Genomic DNA, 20,960 nt, shown 5'->3' with positions numbered 1-20,960 from the left:
AAAATCTTAAAAAAAAAAAAAAGAAATTGGTAACAAAAGGAAATTGAGTAAATTCACAAATGGGTGGAAATTAAGCAACAGACTTAAATAACCAACAGGTCAAAAAAAAGAACTTGCAAAAAGAATTTTCAAATATTTTGAGATGATAACAAAAATACTACATACCAAAATTACGGATTGCAGCTAAAGCAGTGCTGAGAGGGAAATTTATAGCTACAAATGTGTACACTACAAACAGAACAAAGATCTCAATCAATAGCCTACCCATGCACCTTAAACTAAAAAAGAGAAACTTAAACCCAAAGAAAACAGAAGGAAGAAAATAAGACTTAAATAGAAATAAATGAAATAGGGACGCTTGGGTGGCTCAGTTGGTTAAGCATCTGCCTTCGGCTCAGGTCATGGTCCATGGGGTCCTGGGATCGAGTCCCACATGGGGCTCCTTTCTCAGCGGCGAGCCTGCTTCTGCCTCTCCCTCTGCCACTCCCCCTGCTTGTGCTCGCTCTCTCTCTCTGACAAATAAATAAAAATCTTTAAAAAAGAAAAGAAAGAAATGAAATAGAGAATAATGAAAAATCAATGAAACCAAAAGTTGGGTCTTTGAAAATATTCCCAAAATTGAAAATCCTTTAGCCAGACTCACCAAGAAAAAAAGACAGTACTCGTATCACTTAAAATCAGAAATTAAAGGGGAACTTCATTACCAATCTTACAGAAATACAAATAATTATAAGGAAATACTATGAAAAACTGCATGTTAAGAAATTTGATAACCTGGAAGAAATGGACAAACACCTAGAAAACACAAATTACTGAAACTGATCCAAGAAGAAATAGAAAATCTGAAGAGACATATAGCAAGGAAAGAGAGTCAATTAGTCATTAAAATACTTCCCCAAAAGAAAAGCCCAGACCAATATGGTATAATCTATTAAACAGTCAAAAAATTAATAATGCCAATCCTTAACAAACAGAAAGAACACTTTCAACTCATTTTATGAAGCCAGTATTACCTGGATACTAAGCCAGACAAAAACATCACAAAAAAACTATAGACCATTATCTTGGGACTACAGATGCAAAAATTCTTTTAAAAAATACTAGTAAAATGGGCGCCTGGGTGGCTCAGATGGTTAAGCGACTGCCTTCGGCTCAGGTCATGATCCTGGAGTCCCGGGATCGAGTCCCACATCGGGCTCCCTGCTCAGCAGGGAGTCTGCTCCTCCCTCTCGTGCTCTCTCTCATTCTCTCTCTCGCAAATAAAAAAAAAAAAATTTAAATAAATAAATAAATAAATAAAATAAAAAATACTAGTAAATTAGTGTGTGTGTGTGTGTGTGTGTGTATGTTCCCGTATCTTACTACATGTAAAATATTTATACACCATGATGAAGTAAATTATCCCCAGAATGCATGCTTGGCTTAACAATCTAATATCAATTAATATACCAAATAATAGAATAATTTGACAAAATCTAATACCTTTCATGATAAACAATACTCCATAAACTAGGAATAGAAAGAAATTTCATCAGTCTGATAAGGGAACCTATGAAAAACCTACAACTAACATCCTACTTTCAGTGAAAAAATTGGATGCTTTCCCCCAAGCTCAGGAATAAGACGAGGATATCCATTTTTACTAATTCTATTCAACATTATGCTGGAAATTCTATCCAAGGAAATTAGGCAAGAAAAAATAAAAAGCATTCAGATTGGAAAAGAAGAATGAAACTGTATGTATTCACATCTAACATGGTCTTATATATAGAAAATCCTATGAAGTACAGTAACAATCTATTAGGACTAATAAACGAGTTCAGCAAAATTGCAGGAGACAAAATGAACATACAAAAATCAATTGTCTTTTTATACACTTGCAATGAACAATCCAAAAATGAAATTTAAAAAAAAAATTATACTTACAATAGCACCAAAAAGAATAAAAAACTTAGAATAATTTAAGGAAAAAAGTGTTAAACTTATACCCTGTAAAGTACAAAACAGTACTGAATTTATTTTCAAAAGATCTCAATAAATGGAAAGATATCCTATGTTAATGGATCAGAAGACCAAATGTTGCTAAGATGGCAATACTCCCAAACTGATCTATAGATTCAATGCAATTCCTATCAAAATACCAGCTGGCTTCTTTGTTGAAATTGACAAACTGATCCTAAAATTCATATAGAACTGCAAGGGACCTAGAAGAGCCAAAAAATCTTGAAAAAGAAGAACAAAGTTGGAGGACTCACACATCCTCATTTCAAAACTTACTACAAAGCAATGGTAATCAAAAAAGTGTACCACGGCATAAAGCTGGACATACGGGATAATGGAATAGAATTGAGAGTCCAGAAATAAACCCATACATCAACTGCCAACTGATTTTCAACAAGCGTCCTAAGACCTTTCAATTGGAAAGAATAGCATCTTCAACAAATGGCGCTGGGACAACTGAGTAGCAACATCAAAGAATGAAGCTGAACACTTTCCTCACACCACATACAAAAATAACTCAAAACTGATCAAAAATCTAAATGTAAGAGCAAAAGCTATAAAACTTAGAGAAAACACAGGTAAATTTTTATGACTTCACATTCAGCAAGTTTCTAAGACAGGATAAACAACGACAACAACAACAAGAAGATAAATTAGACTTCATCAAAAATAAAAACTTTTGTGCTTTGAAGAACACTATCAAGAATGTGAAAAGACAACCCACAGACTGGGAGAAAATACTGCAAATCAGACACCTTATAAGGGAATTTTAAATTCACACTGTGGAAAATATGAAGACTATATAAGGAATTCTTATAACTCAACAGCAAATAGACAAATGACTGAAATAAAAATGAACAAAGGACCTAAATGGACATTTCGCCAAAGAAGATATACAAATGGCCAATAAGCACAAGAAAAGATGCTAAGTGTCATAAGCCATCAGGGAAATGCAAATCAAAACCACAATGAGATACCATGTCACATCCACCAGGATGGCTACAGTCTAAAAGTCAGATAATTATGCAGCACCTGGGTGGCTCAGGTGGTTGAGTATCTGCCTTCTGCTCAGGTCATGATCTCAGGGTCCTGGGATGGGCCACCCCCCCAACTGGCTCCCTGCTCAGCAGGGAGTCTGCTTCTCCCTCTCCCTCTGCCCCTCCCCACTGTTCGTGCGCTCACTTGCACACACTCTCTCTCTCTCTCTCTCTCAAATAAATAAAATCTTAAAAAAAAAAAAAAAAGTCAGGGACACCTGGGTGGCTCAGTGGGTTAACCATCTGCCTTCAGCTCAGGTCATGATCCCAGGGTCCTGGGATCAACTCCCGCATCAGGCTCCTTGCTCAGCAGGGAGCCTGCTTCTCCCTCTGCCTGCTGCTCCCCCTGCTTGTTCTCTCTCTCTCTCTCTTTCTCTCTGACAAATAAATAAATAAAATCTTAAAAAAAAAAAAAGTTAGATAATAAGTGCTGACAAAGATGTAAAGAAATTGGAACCTTCATACACTGGTTGTAGGAATGTAAAATAGTGCAGCCATTTTGGGAAACAGTATGGCAGTTCCTCAAAGGTTAAACCACATGTCCAGCAATTCCACTCCTAGATATACACCCAACAGAAATGAAAACATGTATGCAAAAACTTGTACACAAATGTTTACAATAACATTATTCATAATAGCCAAAAGGTAGAAAAAAAACAAATATTCATCAACTGATGAATGAACAAATAAAATATATCCATACAATGGAATATTATTCAGTCACAAAAAGGAATAAAGTACTGATCCATGCTATATACATGGATGTTTCCCGAAAACATATGCTAAGCAAAAGAAGCTAGTCAAAAAAGACATATTATTCCTTTTATATTAAATGCCCAGAACAGGCAAATCTAAAGAGAGGAAAAAAGTTGATTAGATTAACAGCTGATTAGGGGAATGGAAGATGAGGGGATACCTAAAATGTCCAGGGTTTGGGGGTATTTTTTGAGATGACAAAAATGTTCTAAAATTGACTGTAATGATGGTTGCACATATCTATTAATATACTGAAAACCACTGAATTATGTACTTTAAATTAAGGATAAATTGTGTAATATATGAATTATATCTCAATAAACCTGTTGAAAATGTTTTTAAATAAGCCAATTAAGCATTTAAAGAAAGCATTCAAGTAAAATAAAAATATAGGGAAACAGTAAAAGATGAAAACTGAAATTAATGTATTAAATGATGAAAAGCAATAGAATTAAACTTAAATCCAAGAGCTGTTTCCTTCAATGAATAAAAAAGCAAAATAAATAAATCCTTAGATCAAGAGAAAAATAAAACATAATCACATAAAATCAAGAATGAGAAATGGAAATAACTACAGATGCAATGGAAAAAGTAAGGAATACTGTGTAGCACTCCATTATAATTAACAGGAAATTCTTGCTGAAATAATTTTCTACAAAAATCATAAATGACCAAAATTAACCAAGAAAAGTGAGTCTATATAAACCAAACCCTAAAAGGAACCCAAAGGCAAAGTAGTTTCATTAGTGATTATTTTTCAAACATGCAAGAAAAATTCTTACATTACTCAAACTGTTTCAGGGCATAGAAAAATAAAAATCCTTCCAGTACTTTGTATGAAAATGGTATAATATTGATGCTAAATTTGACAAAGACAGGTTAAGAAAACAATTTTTTTACACTTAAAACCATAATCATTTATAAAATATCTGCAACTAAAACCCAGCAATTCCATAAGAGAAAAACACACTACGGCATAGTTTTTATCCTAGGAAAACAAGAAAGGATTTAATATTGAGTAAAATTTGTATTAACAGTTCAAAAAAGATAAAGTATACACTGTGGACAAATTTGGAGATGGGGCAGAAAGGTGAAGAAGGGGTTCAGGCCTGTGTTCTCTTCTTCTATGAAATGATAACCTGATGGGAGGGTGTTGAACCACCCGCAAGGGCTAGAAGATAAAAGAGTGAAGATGTGTAAGAAGCTGAAGGAAGAAACATACAAAGATTTCCAAACACTGTTGATGACACAGTTAAAAGTTGGAGACCAAAGGGGTGCCTGGGTGGCTCAGTTGGTTAAGCGACTGCCTTCGGCTCAGGTCATGATCCTGGAGTCCCAGGATGGAGTCCCGCATAGGGCTCCCTGCTCAGCAGGGAGTCTGCTTCTCCCTCTGACCCTCCCCCATCTCATGCTTTCTCTCTCTCAAATAAATAAATAAATAAAATCTTTAAAAAAAAAAAAAGAAAGAAAAAGTTGGAGACCAAGAATTTCTGGTAATACCAATCCACATAACCAAATTATTTTCCCTAGCACAGCTCAGAAATTTAAATTCAGGAATTTTAAGGAGAGGTGTTTGAAATGATCCATGTTGAATGGTCTGCAGGGACCAGCGTTAAGGCCAACACAGTAAAGGCTCTGAACCACTCACTTCCCTGAACTCTTAAAAAGACTTGGTTGTAAGGCTGGGCACATTTTGCTCTGAACTTACTCAGTCCCGTGCCTTAGCTCAGTCTCAGGAAGAGTACTACAAACTTAATCACTACCTTCTACGTTACCATTAGTACATCCTTATGATCTAGTAAGAGATAACATGAGTGAAGCAAATTCTTACTATTTTGTCATTTAACTTGAGACTAGACTGAATGAAATTAATGTTTCCTATCATTTGGTCTCATCCTTTTAATACACTGCCTTAAATACTACACAACAAACTCATCTTTTTTTTTTATTATGTTATGTTAATCACCATACATTACATCATTAGCGTTTGATGCAGTGTTCCATGATTCATTGTTTGCGTATAACACCCAGTGCTCCATGCAGAATGTGCCCTCTTTAATACCCATCACCAGGCTAACCCATCCTCCCACCCCCCTCCCCTCTAGAACCCTTAGTTTGTTTCTCAGAGTCCATAGTCTCTTATCTTTAAATGGTGCAGTTGGTTAAGCAATGGAAGGACTCTTGGTTTCAGCTCAGATCATGATCTCAGGATCCTGAGATCAAGCCCCAGGTCAGGCTCCATGCTCAGTGTGGAGTCTAAGACTCTCTCCCTCTCCCTCTGTCCCTCCCCGCACTTGCGTGAGCATGATCTTCCATCCTCTCTCTCTCAAATGCACTCTCACTCTCAAATGAAGAGAGAAATCTTTAAAAAAATAAGATTTTATAGTACATAAATGTCTAGAAAGACACATATTAAAATTTCTCCTTTAAACACTTTCCAACTTATGCCAGTAAATTTTAATGTCAGTGAACTAAAGCAAAAAAATCTTAATACTCTTTATATCATCTTAAAACTACCTTTATATCATCTTAAAACTACCTTTACTACAGAACACCTTCATGTATTCTCCAAGGTAAACAGGGAAAATATATCTCATTTCTCTTAAAAACAAAACAAAAACAAAACAAACAAAAACCACACTTCTGGGGGGACAAAACACTGGGCTCTAAGAAGCAAGGTTTTTATTACACATAGATTACTGTTAAATGGGATAATAGGGAGACAAACCGTAAGAGATTCTTAATCATAGGAAACAAAATGAGGGTTGCTGGAGGGGAGGGAGGTGAAGGGATAGGGTAATTGGGTGATGGATATTATGGAGGGCCAGTGATGTAATGAGCACTGGGTGTTATATAAGACTGATGAATCACTGAACTATACCTCTGAAACTGATAATGTACTATATGTTAATTAATTTAATTTAAATAAATTTAAATAAATAAACTATTTGATTTGATCATTTGTCTTGAATCATTCCTTCTCTTACATTGCTTTATTTTTTTTATTTATTTTTTTTTATTTTTATTTATTTATTTTTTTTATTTTTTTTATACATTGCTTTATTTTAGATTTAGAGTTCAATTAGGTGGAATTATGGTGCTGTTTTCCTGTGGTAAGTGCCTTTTAAATAAAATCATTTAACCAAGGGGGAAAAAAAATAGGATAATAATTTTTCACATTGGCTCTAATAAAAGTTAAAGTGGTTTAATATGCTCTTCCTCTAGGCTTAGCGATGTAAATTTAAAATACTAATAGTTATTTAAACAAGAAGTCATAGAACAAAGTAAGTTAGGAGACCTCACCCACAAGCATGGCTTTAATTATGGTCCATATGCAGATAACTTACAACTTGAAATTTCCAAACCTAGACTTCTCCTCTTATCTCCAGAACCAATCTTATAATCTTAACACTCATCTCAGCCAATCCCATCAACCCCTCTCTTCATCGCTCCCACCATTAACCTGGCCATATCTCAGTATTTGACACAACCATTCATTGAACAATCTAACACCCAGACACATTGTTGCCTTCATGTTCCACATTTAATCATTAGTGTAGTAATAATGTAAAATTAATGTATAAGTGTGATGATTTCACCTCTTAAATATATATATTTTTAATTTATTAGAGAGAACGAGAATGAGCAGGGAGGAGGAGCAGAGGGGGAAGGAGGGAGAGAGAAGCAGACTCCCTGCTAAGCAGGAATTTCCCCCGACACCAGGCTCAATGCCAGGACCTGGAGAGCATGACCTGGGCTGAAGGCAAACGCTTAAGCAACTGAGCCACCCAGGCGCCCCTACCTCTTAAATATTTCTTGAATCAGTCTACTTTTTTCTATATCCACCAACACTTTCCTGTTCCAAAATATTATCATCTTTTGCCTGGCAATGCTGCAATGGCTTAATAATTAGCATCCCTGACTTACTGCTACTTCCCCCCCCATCCTGCTGTCAAAGCTGTTCTCCACTCTGCTACAAAGTGATCTTTTTGAAACACACATCTTATCATTGAAAATGTTTTAAACATTTCCCAAATTTAACAATTCCATTTAAACAGTTCCAAAGCTCCAGAGATAAAGCCTTTATCCATATTGGCCTTTGGTTCCCTGGAAATGCCATATTCTCTCCAACAGCACCTTTCCATGTGCCTTTCCCTCAACTGGGAGATTTTCTCTTCCCTTTGTCTAGTTAACCTTTTTCGTCAGACCTTAGCTCTATCAGAACTTCCTCAGGGAAGCTTTCGCCAGCTTCGCTAACAAGGTCAGATTCCCTTACCGTATGCTTTCAAAGTATATTAGCACATATCAGTTTTACTCTTATTTATGTGGCCAACTAAATTTTGTCTGCCTTCTTCTTACCTGAACACTAGAAAGGCAGAGGTTAAAAAAAAATGTTTGGGTTCACCAAGATTCCTTAGCATCCAGCATGACACTGTGAATGCCCATGGTGAATGCTCAATGAATTAAGTGCCCAACAGAATACTTACCAGGCAAAACAATAACTATTACTCTTTAATGATCAACAGTCCATAGGATTTAAGTCCAGAAGAACTTTTTGTGATGATAGAACTATTCTATATCTGCACTGTCCAATAATGCCACTAGTCAAGTGTGGCTACTGAGCACTTAAAAAGTGGTTAGTACAACAGAGGCACTGAATTTTTAATTTTATTTAATTTTAACTAAATAAGATGTAAAGAGCCACATGTGGCTAGTGATGGCTGTGTTGAACAGCACAGGTCTATAAAGTCTCTTCTCTGTCTTTTCACTTGTACTTTGTTCACTCTGCACAGTTTATATCTTGTCTATGGAGCAGTCCTAGACAATAAACACTAGGCTTCTTTTGGTCCCTACGACGTGCCCTGCACAAAACAGAAACTTAATAAATGTCTGATGATTTGATATTCAAACTGAACAGCAAACCTTTTTTTTTTCCTCCCTGAAAAGCTAATGAATTAAATGTAGTTATTTTCAAAATGGTCTTCAGGAGCCGACCATAAAATCAACTCTTTCTCCCTTGTGTACTACCTTGTGCTTTCTAGTTTTCCAGACTGGAGCTGCAGCATAAGCCTTCTGCTACCTACGGGGGACTCCCCTTTATTGCTACAAACAAGGGTCCGGAGAAGTAAAACAGGTGAGGAGCCTCTGGAGACTAATCATGTAGTGTCCATAATCCACAGTGGTCCCTCAAGGAGAGTCCTGCCCTTCAGGCATACTAATCTGTCTCCCCAAGAGAGTCCCTGGAGAACCACTCTCTCCACTCCTACAAACGCCCTTTTCCCCTCCAGCCGGCTTAACCTACACCCGCTAGGAATACGGACTCTGGGAACAGCTGGTGTAATTCAAAAGGCCCGGGACCCACAGAGAGGGGGGAACAAGAGAGGTCTTTGCCATAAAGAATGGGAGACTTGGCGTAGTCAGCCAGAACCTGGGAAAAAGTGGAGGCCCAGGACGCGAGATGGCCCCTACAAGCCTTTAAAAGCGCGCTTATTATTTGTCCGGCACCGCGACCGGCAGCGAGCAGGAGGCAGCGGCGCAGAGAGCAGGCTGAGCGCGCAAAGACGCCCCGTCACCCTGCCCGACGGCCCCCCCATCTCTCCCCGGCCCGGCTCACCTTCTCCAGGCCGGTCCGCTCGTCCTCCGAGTAGCGGTGCCTCGAGAGCGACGACGGAGGCAAAGCACCTTCGGGGTGCGCCTGCAGCCAGGCCTTGGCCTCCTCGTCGTCCTCTTCGTCCGTACGCTCCCGAGGCTGGCTCTCGTAGTTAAAGTCCGAATCCAGCTCCCGCCTCTCCTCTTCCTCCACCTCCTCCACCATCACTACCTCGTCAGAGTCCAGGTTCGCCCGCTCCTCCGCCTCTTCCGTCTCCTCCTCCTCCTCCTCCTCGAGCTCGCCGGGCCACGGTAGGTCTTCAGGCTCCATATTGGTGTCTCGCTCTAGGAGGCAGAGGAGGAGGGGGAGAGGGGAAGGGGGAGGGAGGGGAGGGGAGGAGAGCTGACAGGCGGTTGCGGCCGCGCGCAGGCGCAAAGACCGCCACCGCCTCGCGCCGGGCGCGGCGCGGAACGAACTGGGCGGGGCAGGGAATGAAAGCGCGCGTTGCTAAGGACGCCCCGCGGAGGCCAGGGGTGTGGCTGGAGCTGGCGAGGGAGGGGCGTCACCCTCGTCACTCGCTGGGATCTCGCTCACAGTACTGAAAGCTCACAATAAACCCGGACTGGGCTCCTCTCGAGGGAGGGGAGAATTTAGTCTTCGACTGAGCAAGGCCAAAGCTGAATTTTGCACATGCACCGAGGGGAGATCAGACCCTAGAACAAACCCATGATAATCAAACTTGCAAACTTAATTTTTAAAGGTTGAGTGTCTGCTGGGCGACAGACAGGCTGTATGATGGGCACTTGAACCTAGCAGTGAAAAATGTCTGGGGCGGTAGAGGGGTTAAGAACGCCACGCTTGGGGCGCCTGGGTGACTCAGTCGTTAAGCGTCTGCCTTCCGCTCTGGTCATGATCCCAGCGTCCTGGGATCGAGCCCCGCATCGGGCTCTCGGCTCGGTGGGAGGCCTGCTTCTCCCTCTCCCACTCCCCCGGCTTGTGTTCCCTCTCTCCCTGTGTCTCTCTCTGTCAAATAAATAAATAAAATCTTAAAAAAAAAAAAAAAAAAAAAGAACCGGACGCTTGGTATCAGAAAAAAGTAGAAGTTTGAATCCCGACATCGCCACTTAAAGCTGTGTGACTGAGCCTCTATAAAATGATAAGAGGCCATCACATAAGATGGTTGTGATAATTAAAGCAGATAACCAACGTGCAGTACTTGGTGGTAGGTATCATTCATTGATTATTGTGCAGTAACTCATTAAATGCTCACAGTTCTGTGAGATGAGTATTATTACCATTTCATATTTGAAGAACTCTAATGCTCAGAGAAATAACTTGCCCAAAGTCTCTTACCTAGTAATTGTCTGGCTGAGTTAGTGCCATCCCAAGTCTTCTGTAGATCCAGTAAATTGCCCTGGCCCAGACCTATCAGCTGATAAAGGATAAAGGGCAAGTATTTGTACTGATAGTACATATATTTTTAGGTTAGTCAGTGACTTTGAAATGCTTTAGAAACAGAGATTTCCTGACTATTTCAGGAACTCCTGTAAAATGAATAGCAAATTAAAGAATCTTGAGAAGCTTTGCTATTACCTAAGGAGATAGCCATAATTAGAGTCCAGTGAAAATTCTTATGGTATCTATCCACAATAGCAAAGATAAATTGACAATGATATCGAACCAACATTGGTGGGGTAATTTTTAGGGGTATCGCCAAGGATGTATGTCCTATCTGCCAATGACCCAATTCTAGCAAAACTATAAAGATAGAAGTATACTGGAGCCCAAAGCCTCAGGGCTCCTATGAACACCTCTGAATGGACTGAGTACATTCAAATACGACTCTTCTTATGACAGGTTGAGGCTTTTCCTTACTGGAGAGCTATGGATGTAATGATAGAAAAAAATTGTTTGATTTTGTATTCCTGACTTGAGAAATCCCAAGGTACCTCTCCAGTAACAGGTACATACATTTCAGTGATACTGTTATTAATTCTGTAAACCTTTACCATTTACTTAGAAACTCCACTATCCTTATCATCCACAAATTTCAGGAAAATTAAAGGGAACTAATGGAATTCTAAAAACTAATTATCGAAGCTCTCAGAAACTCTCAAATTTCCAAGGCCCAAAGTAGTTCCATTTGTCTTGATAGCAATGACATCAATCTATTTTAAGACCCACAAGTTATCTCCTTCTGAGTTAATAACAGGTTCCCTTGTGTATTTGGGAATCCTTTCCAATACTAGATTCCACCTTAATACAAGTTGATATGACTAATTACTGCAGAGGACCCACACTATAACTCCTGTTTTATCAACAATAAAGCAACGAAGCATTTCCAAAGCACCCACCTCAGCAGCTTCTGCATGATCGGAAATCTAGAGATTCGGACTTCTGAAAAAGCATCAGAAAAAAATTTCCATTGATCCTCAGTGGAAAAACCTCATCAGGCATGGTTAACAACAAACCAACAGTGAAACTCCAAAGGCATTGATCCTTGGATTCATGTTACCCAACTAAAAATACATGCATCATTTTTTTCTGGGATACTGGATGTCTAATTCATTGGAAGACCTCAAACTGAAGATTCTTGGGAATTCTCCAGAAGCTGCAGACTACAGAAATGGATAGCTTATGCCCATTACAACAGAACAAGATTAATTTTCTGATTCTTCAGCATCCTCTGTCCTACCACTAATCTTGCCTATTATGGTTTTGGACAACCTTTATTAACTACAGAATGATTTCTCTATATGATCTCCCTTATCTTCATACTGTTACTTTTGACTCCCTATGCTCTTCTGCCACTTAAGAAAAAACAATTTTAAAAAAGAAAGAGGGACACCTGGGTGGCTCAGTTGATTAAGCATCTGCCTTCGGCTCGGGTCATGATCCCTGGGTCCTGGGATTGAGTCCCAGTCCTGCATCAGTTTCCCTGCTCAGCGGGGAGTCTGCTTCTCTCTCTGCCCCTCCTCCTGCTTCAGCTCACTCTCTGTTTCTCTCTCTCTCTCTCTGACAAATAAACAAATAAATACAGTCTTTAAAAAAATAAAAAAGAAAGAAAGGGGGCGCCTGGGTGGCTCAGTCAGTTAAGTGTCTGCCTTCAGCTCAGCTCTGATCCCAGGGTCCTGAATCGAGCGCCACGATTCGAGGCTTCTCCCTCTCTCTCTCTCTGCTGCTCCCTCTGCTTGTGCTTTCTCTCTCAAGTAAATAAATAAAATAAAAAAGAGAGAAAGAAAAGAAAAGGAGAGGGAAGGAAAATAATACTCTCTGGTGTGTTTTTCTCAAACCCTAGCTACTGCTCTTAATTTTACAGCTGAAATGTATAAGTCTTTTCAGCAGCTTCCACATTCCAAGTTGACAGTCTGAAAGACAAACTGATGTCTCCTGACTCTGAGCCCTCCAGAGAACAGACTGGAGTTCTCCTTCAACTACACCATCCTTTAAACAAATGGCTGTATCCTTGAGTTACACCAATATGTCCCTATATCTTTTCACGCGTTCTCCTTAGGAACCAAGACACAGGATGATGTGGAGGATGGCCCTGGTAGAGAAAAGGAGATCAATAAGGAAATAACAACAGTACTTCAGATGATGAATGACAGGATGCAGATAGTGGCTTGGAGATAGGAGACGACAGATGCAAAAGCTACATGGAGATGACATCAGTAGGACCTGGTGACTGGGTGTGGGGAGGAGAGGTAGGAGGAAGGAGTAAGATAAATCCCCCATTTTAGTTTGGGCAGCCAAGCTGATGAAGGAAATACAGAAGTAGAAACATGCAGGTCTTTAGGGAAAGGTCATGAGTTCAATCCTTAGCATGCTGAATTTTAGTTACCTGAAAGCTATCCAGTTAAGGATGTTCAGGTAGCAGTTGTAGACACAGGTCTGGGACTCGGGGAAGAGGGAGGTGTGGGTGGCTGACAACAAGCACATAGGTGTTAGAGAAAGTCGCAACTCCGTATAAAACAGAAATGGGCCAAGGATGGAATCCTGAATAATATACACATTCCAAAAGAGGAAGAGGAGAGCACAGACTGAGAAGAAACTACCAGAGAGATAGGAAGAGAACACAAGAGCGGTAATATAGAGTATGGGAAATCAAATGCAGTTGACTCTGAAGCAACACAGGTCTGGACTGCACAGATCCATTTATACACGGATTTTTGGGGGGTAAATACAGTACAGTACTATAAAAGTACTTTCTCTTCCTTACGATTTTCTTGATAACACTTTCTACTCACCAGCTTACTTCATTGTAAGAACACAATACATAATACATAGAACATACAAAATACTTGTTGATTTTTTTTTAAGATTTTATTTATTTATTTGTCAGAGAAAGAGAGAGAGCACAAGCAGGAGGAGTGGCAGGCAGAGAGGCAGAGGGAGAAGCAGGCTCCCCGCCAAGCAAGGAGCCTGATATATACTCTATCCCAGGACGCTTGACCAACTGAGCCACCCAGGCATCCCCGAAATACGTGTTAATTGACTAGGTTATCAATAACACTCCTTCTGATCAACAGTAGGCTATTAGTAGTTAAGTTTTTGAGGAGTCAAGTCATATATAGAATTTCAACTGCTTGGTGGGGAGGCTCCCCTAATCCCAGCATTGTTCAAGGGTCAACCATAGTTTTAAGATGGAAGAGGCCAAAAGCATCAAATGCAACAGAAAGACAAAATAAGAACTGAAAAGCACCTAATGAAATTGGCATTCAAGAATTATTGGTAACTTGCACAAGAAATTATTTTGCTGGAATGGTGGACTCCAGATGCAACAGTTGGGAAATATTGGAGGTGAGGAAGGTGAGACATTGAGTATAGAAAGGAGGATTTTGGTCATGAAAAGAAAAAAAAAGGGATAAGGTAGTAGCTAGAACAGGAAAGGAACCATGACAAGAGTTTTGTTCTGTTTTTTAATATGGAATACAACTGAGTTTATTACTATGCTGAGAAGATTGACCCAAAGGAAAGAAGGACATTGAAACTAGAAAACAAAAAGATAATTGATAAAAGCAGAGAGGATGACAGGGGATTCAAGTGGAAGGATTACCCTCAAATAGACATATGGCTTTCTCATAGAGGAGAGAAAAGACAGATATCAATAAAGATCTTTTGCTCAGGCAACTGGAGCAAGAAGTTGACTGAATTCATGTTCCCTGGTTTTTATTCATGTTAATCAAAATGTGGTCTGCAGACCATCTTCATTAGAGTCACCTGAAGTATATGTTTTATGAAGAATCCCAGCTGCTATCACCCAGAGAATAAGATTTAGGAAGTCTGGGTTGGTGCCCAGGAATCTGATCTTTAAACTAGCACTTGATACCTCCAACCCCCAAGTAATGCTGATGCACCATAATGGTTGAGAACCACTCCTTTCTTTTCTCTGTGCAATATCAAGGACAATACAGTGCTTCTCCACCAACTATAGAAAATCTTCCCCCTCCCTGCCACCTAGCAGCCAAGGCATGGACATGTGGCCTAGACTGACGCCTGTGGATGCTCCCATATGTGACTTTGACACTTAAGGGAGTGAAACAGAAACAATTCAGAACTGTACTACTCAAAAGCATAGTCTGGGGACTGATAGCATCACCTGAGAATTCTTAGAAATGTGAACTCTCAGGCCCCATTCGGACCTACCAAACCTGTACTTTAACAAGATACCCAGATGGCTCAGAGGCACATTAAAGCCCCAAAATGATAGAAATTTCAAGAGGTTCTTGTCTCCCTGACCTGCAGGGTAAAGAAATGGTTTGGGTTGGGGCACCTGGGTGACTTGGTCGGTTAAGCAGCCAACTCTCGATTTCAGCTCAGGTTATGATCTCAGTGTCATGAGATCGCACCCCACGTCAGGCTCCATGCTCAGCACGAGTCAGCTTGAGATTCTCTCTCTCTTGCCCTTCTCCCTGCTCGTGCTCCCTCCCTCTCAAATAAATAAATAAAAATTAACCAAAAAAAAAAAAAAGAGTTCAGCAGTAGCAACAAACAAGGGAACATGTAGCATGACCTCAGTCATGGGTTCTGTTCTCCAGTGTTCCTTGGTTCTTGCCTTTCTTGGTCAGCTACTCATACTTAGTGCAGGTAAAAATCGCAAAATCTCAGCAATTTATAATAAAAAGTGCTGTTTCTTGCTCATGCACCAGCTGGTTGTCTGGAGATCATCTGTTTCAGGCTGCAGTATATGAGTTAGCTGGGGTGACTTTAGTCCACAAGTCTTCCATTCTTTGGGAACCAGCCCATTACTCAAAGAATGCTCCTTCCATGAGGGAGGTAGGAAGAAGCTCTCAAAAGTGAGTGGAAACACAAATGCCTCTTAAGGCCACAGTCACATTGTCATTTTCTCCCACACATCATTGCCCAAAGCACCTCACATGGCTAAATTCGACATCTTATCTCTCCTATGGAGGTTGATGGAAGACAGGAAATAAATACTTACTGAATGATGAACCTAACATACAATACCACCCCTTTTCGAAGCCTAAGCCTGGTTTCCAGCTTCCCCACTGGTTCTATGGGTCCCACAATATCTTTCTAGTAAGTTCTTTTTCTGCTGAAATTAGCCAGCATCAGCTTCTGTCAGTTGAGACCAAAACCTGTCACTGATCCACAGAAGGAAGTGTAGGCCAAATAGGGGAGAAGGTAGAGAGCCCCAGGATGCAGCTGTCAGACTCAGAGAAAAAGCACTGAGAGACTATATGCACAGACGGTTAGAAAAATAAAGGGATGAATGGAGAAATAGGAGGTCTTGTCTGGAGACAAAAATATTGCAGTTGTAAAGGCCCAAGATGTGGCTACAGGAGTTTAAAAGGCCCAAGGTGTGGCTACAGGAGAAAGTTCCTGAAATAAGTCTCCCCATGTATTTATTAAAAAGCCCTGGGATAGAAACAGCGCTGAATGAGAAAGAAGGTGAGTCAGGTGCCACATTCTTTCTGCACATTATCCAGATAAGTCACAAGGAGGACCATGTGGACATCAAAGGGACAGAGAGGGGTTCCTGGGTGGTTCAGTCAGTCGAGCAGCTGAGTCTTGATCTCAGCTCAAGTCATGATCTCTCAGTCCTGAGATAGAGCTCTGTGTCGGGCTCTGTGCTCAGCAGGGAGTTGGCTTGAGATTCTCTCTCCTCTCCCTCCTACTCACTCTCTCTGTCTCTCAAATAAATAAATAAAATATTTTTTAAAAAGAGGGGCGGCAGCACCTGGGTGGCTCAGTCAGTTAAGCGTCTGCCTTCAGCTCAGATCAAGATCCCAGGGTCCTGGGATCAAACTCCATGTCTGGCGCTCTGCTCAGCAGGGAGCCTGCTTCTCCCTTTCCCTCTGCCTGCCACTCCCCCTACTTGTGCGCGCTCTCTCTCTCTTTCTCTGTCAAATAAATAAAGAAAATCTTAAAAAAAAAAAAAAGGAGGGGAGGGGACAGGAAGGAAAGGAAGACTAAGGCTTGTTGAGCACCAAGCACTATGATGGGTATTTTATAATAATTGCCTCTTCTAATCTTCACAACAATTCAGCAGAGCATTTTACAGATGAAGACATCAAGGTTCAGATAAGTTAAATCATTTTCCCAATATAACCCAGCCAGTAAGAGGGGGTACAATGTAGCTTTAAGCCCAGTTTGTCTGACTACATGGTCCATGATCCTTCCTGTTGAACCATACAGTGTAGAAGCTTCCAGTGGGGTAGTAGGAGCAGGCACAACACAAATCCTAGCCCTCTTGTAAGTGGAACATAGGAAACTCAACTTCCCTTGCAGAAGCTGCAAGGACAACTGTATCCTCAGGAGCAAGCTAGGTGTCAGTTAAGGATGGGTTGAGGTAAGAGGCTGTGGGGGCAGGGAAGTTTGTCAACAATTTTAGCACAGGTTTGGAGGAAGGAGGTCAGCATTGAAGGACAAGCCAAAGAAGACTTAAAAAAATTTTTTTAATTTATTTATTTGACAGAGAGTGTGAGAGAGCACAAGCAGGGGGAATGGCAGAGGGAGAGGGAGAAGCAGGCTCCCTGCTGAGCAAGGAGCCCAATGCAGGGCTTGATCCCAGGACTCTGGGACCATAACCTGAGCCAAAGGCAGATGCTTAACCAACTGAGCCACCCAGGCGCCCCTAGCCAAAGAAGACATGCAGAAATATGCAGATGAAAGCCTTGTAGCAAGGGGAAATTAAAAGAGTTTGCATTCTTTTATGTGGCTGAGGATGAAACTTAAAGATATGGAACTAGTTTCCATGATAGACCATTCTCTACAGGGGAACAAGAGTGATCAATCCAGTTAAATAATTAATCAGAGTATTTCATGTCTTTATTCAAAGTCCTACAAGGACTTTCAGTCTCACTCAGAATAAAATCCAAAACCATGGTCTACAAAACCCTCATGATCTGGCTCCTACCCAGATACCTCTAGATCTAAACTCCTGCCCATCCCTCTTGCTCACCTACTTAAGCCACGCTGGCCTCCTCACTGTTCCTCAATACGCAAGCCCACGCCCACCTCAGAGCCCTAGCATCTGCTGTTCCCAGGGCCTGGAACACACTTCCACAGAGTCTGCTTGCTTTATCAGAGAGCCCTTCTCTGATAACCTAGTATACTCACCAATGCTTTCCTTTACTTCTTACAACTTATCACCACTCAACATTTATTTGTTGGTTTATTGTCTCCCCCCACTAGGATACAAGCTGCATGAGAGAATGGCTTTTATCTGTTTTGCACACCACTCTGTGCCTAGTGCCTAAAACAGCATCTGGCATATAAGGTGGTGCTTGGTAAGCATTGTTGAACAAAATCAATGGAGATTGCATTGAACTGGCTGGTCAAAAGATTCTGAATAGAACTTCAGAATAAATTTGGTTTCACTGGAGCTGATAAAGATGTCTGCCTACTGGAGAACCTTTAATTTCCTTTCTCAGCTGGCTTCTGGAAGCTGACTATAACCTGCAGTTGACTCCTGGTGGCAAACTCTCCTTTAGGTTGAGTCATTTCCACTGATGGTTAAATTAATTCACTAATAGCTTCATTTTCATGGTGCTTTTATAATCAGAAAAAAAATTACAAAAGTTAATATGTGGCATATGTAGACAAAAATTCTGTTTTATATATGCATATGTTTTTCTGCATGTGTATACATATAAAATAAATTTATATATGATAAACCAGTGAGGATAACTTGGACTATGTAATACATTTCTATTCCTGTGAGTACAAAATTTCTATGTCAACTCACTGATCCCCTTGATGGTTGCTACACTGTGACTCCTCTATCTGGGCTTTTCACAAACTTTAAACAACATCTCAATTGGCCACAGATACTTTGAGCACCACTGGATACTTTGGGTCATAAGAAGTTAGATGCCTTTAAAAAAAAAAAAAAAGAAGTTAGATGCCAGAGCAATTTCAAGAAGCTGAAGTTTTTTTCTTATTCTGGACTTGACTCCCTTCCAGGTTACTTTGTCAGCGGTTGGAGTACAGGTTACTCAGTAAATGTGGCGTATGTTGTCTCAAAAATCCGGAATGATCTGCTATATAGCGTACATTTTTCTTAAAGGTACAGATGCAAGATGGGTTGTTTTTGTTGTTGCTGTTTGTTTTTCTGGCTACTTACTTTTCTTATTTTGAAGGTAACATCTCCACATTCCTCAGGCCACTGGATTCCCGGACACTTCCTTGAAGTGATAGCTTGGAATTTTTGTGGGATTTCCCACTTTCTAGTATATATATATTTTATCAGAGAACTGAGGATAACTGCTACATCCTGCTCCCTAGTCCTATCAGAATGAATGTCATCAATTTATTGGATCAAAGCAATATCCAATAGGATGGTGTGTAAGCATAAAGACCAAATTATGATCCAATGCTAAACTGAAGTAGCACTGAGCCAAGAGAATATACAATTGACCTTCCAGGTGAAAGCAATTTCCTCTCCTAGTCTCTGCTTATTGGGCGATAGAAAAAAGATCAATAGCAGCCTCCCAGGTACCAGGAACTGAGTTGATTTTTCCTCCAGCAAAGAGATCACATTTGAATCAGCAGCTACAATTGAAGTTACACTTGATTAAGCTTATAGTCATCCAATAACATTATCCAAGACACACTGCGAACAGATGAGTGAAGGGATGTAATAAGAGTCATCACTTATAAATATTTCAAGTCTTTGATGATGCCTAATTGTAGAAATTCCCCCAAGTGATATGATATTGTGTTTAGTTTATAATTTGGATAGGGAAGGCGGTCTCCAGGAACTTCCATTTGGTCCTTTCTACCATAGTAGACAGGATTTCATGGGTTAGAGAGCAATGTACATGTATATTCTCCTCCCAGTAGCTGAATATTCCTACTCCAACTATGAACTCAGGAACTAGGAAAATAAACAGGAAGGATTTGAAGATCCACTGGACCCCTATGAGAAGAACGGTAGCCAAACCTTCATCTCCTAGCTCTTATAAGCCTTGTCCTGACTGGTGGACCACAGTGGAATTCAGGTTCCTTAGGGATTAATTCTGGCTCAGAGCCAGTAACTAATAATTCCCGGGAGGTCTGGATATATTTCTCTTTTATCAGGCTAAGTTACCATGGTAAATAGGTACAAGTCTTTTCCAGAGAAGTCTAGGAATAAGAGTTATCACACAGTCCTTCCTCAAGAGTTCCTGATCTCTCCTTCCATCAAGGAGCCCTGGGACATTGAACTGACTCAGAAAATGGAAAAAGGGTAAGAGGCCATGACTCTTCATTGTGATGTCTTAAGTCAGGATTCTTTTTGTACACCAAAAGGTGGTTTTTTTCCCCCAATTACACAGTTTAAGTAGAACCTTACTGGGCTGTCTGTTCTGGCCCTGAGTATCCCATGTTGGCCACCATCAAAATTTCCTATAGGTCAAACTATCCTGATTACCACTCTAGCCCTGCTGCCTTTTATGGTAGCCATGCTCACACTTCTCTGTTGGGTAAGTGCCACTCCACCATTCTGGGATATGATTATCTCCACTAAAATCAAGGAGTACACTTCAGTAGCCGAATATCCCCCTTCATCCTCAGTCTACAGAGGACAATTACTTGTACCTCGCAAAAATATAGGGCTCTTCTCACCAGTATATATTTCTATGCCATAATGAAGGGAATGTTCTCTGAGCCTTGTTGGCTCAGGAAAGGGGTGAGTGAATGATAAATCCACATTTAATAAATCTACTCAAACTTCCAAACTACTAAAGTCTTCAGATTTTTCTATATCAAATCAAAGAGTTGCTGGTATCTCAACTTCATATATCATACACCACACCAGGCTGCCACCAGCTGACCAAGCAGATGCATCCTCTAAAACTAAGCAAATTGAGGCCATCGTAAAATTGTGTCCCTAACCTCTTGAACTCCATGTCCACATATATTAGCCATGTCCTACTGAAATAAATTAGCAAAATGTTGCAATTCTTTTACTAAGTAACATCGGACTTTAATTGGTCCAGTGGAACATAAGCCACCATGACTCATATATGTCTGGATGTAATGAGAAGGGTGGGAGGGGTATGAGGAGAAATGGCATCCACTTGCAAGGAAACTATCTCACGTGAGGTCATAAGAAAGGCTTCAAGCATCAG

The 20,960-nt window shown here is 40.4% G+C and overlaps 1 protein-coding gene across 1 annotated transcript in view; it reads right to left on the bottom strand.

Moving 5' to 3' along the window:
• Positions 1 to 9,746, bottom strand: part of ALMS1 (ALMS1 centrosome and basal body associated protein) — a 180,857-nt gene extending 171,111 nt beyond the window's left edge. The window contains exons 1-2 of the mRNA XM_081797285.1: positions 9,409 to 9,746; positions 705 to 774 (exon numbers count right to left, since the gene is read on the bottom strand). Of these exons, the coding sequence (XP_081653411.1) occupies positions 705 to 774; positions 9,409 to 9,714 (376 nt within the window). The 5' untranslated portion in view covers positions 9,715 to 9,746. The remainder of the gene's footprint in view (positions 1 to 704; positions 775 to 9,408) is intronic.
• Between the last annotated feature and the right edge of the window lie 11,214 nt (positions 9,747 to 20,960).

This window comes from Leptonychotes weddellii, chromosome 10 (assembly GCF_054177405.1).
Source record: "Leptonychotes weddellii isolate Sample4059 chromosome 10, ASM5417740v2, whole genome shotgun sequence".
In the NCBI taxonomy this organism is placed as follows: Eukaryota; Metazoa; Chordata; class Mammalia; order Carnivora; family Phocidae; genus Leptonychotes; species Leptonychotes weddellii.
Note: the sequence above shows the minus strand (reverse complement) of the source record. Positions and strands in the feature narration are given on the sequence as shown.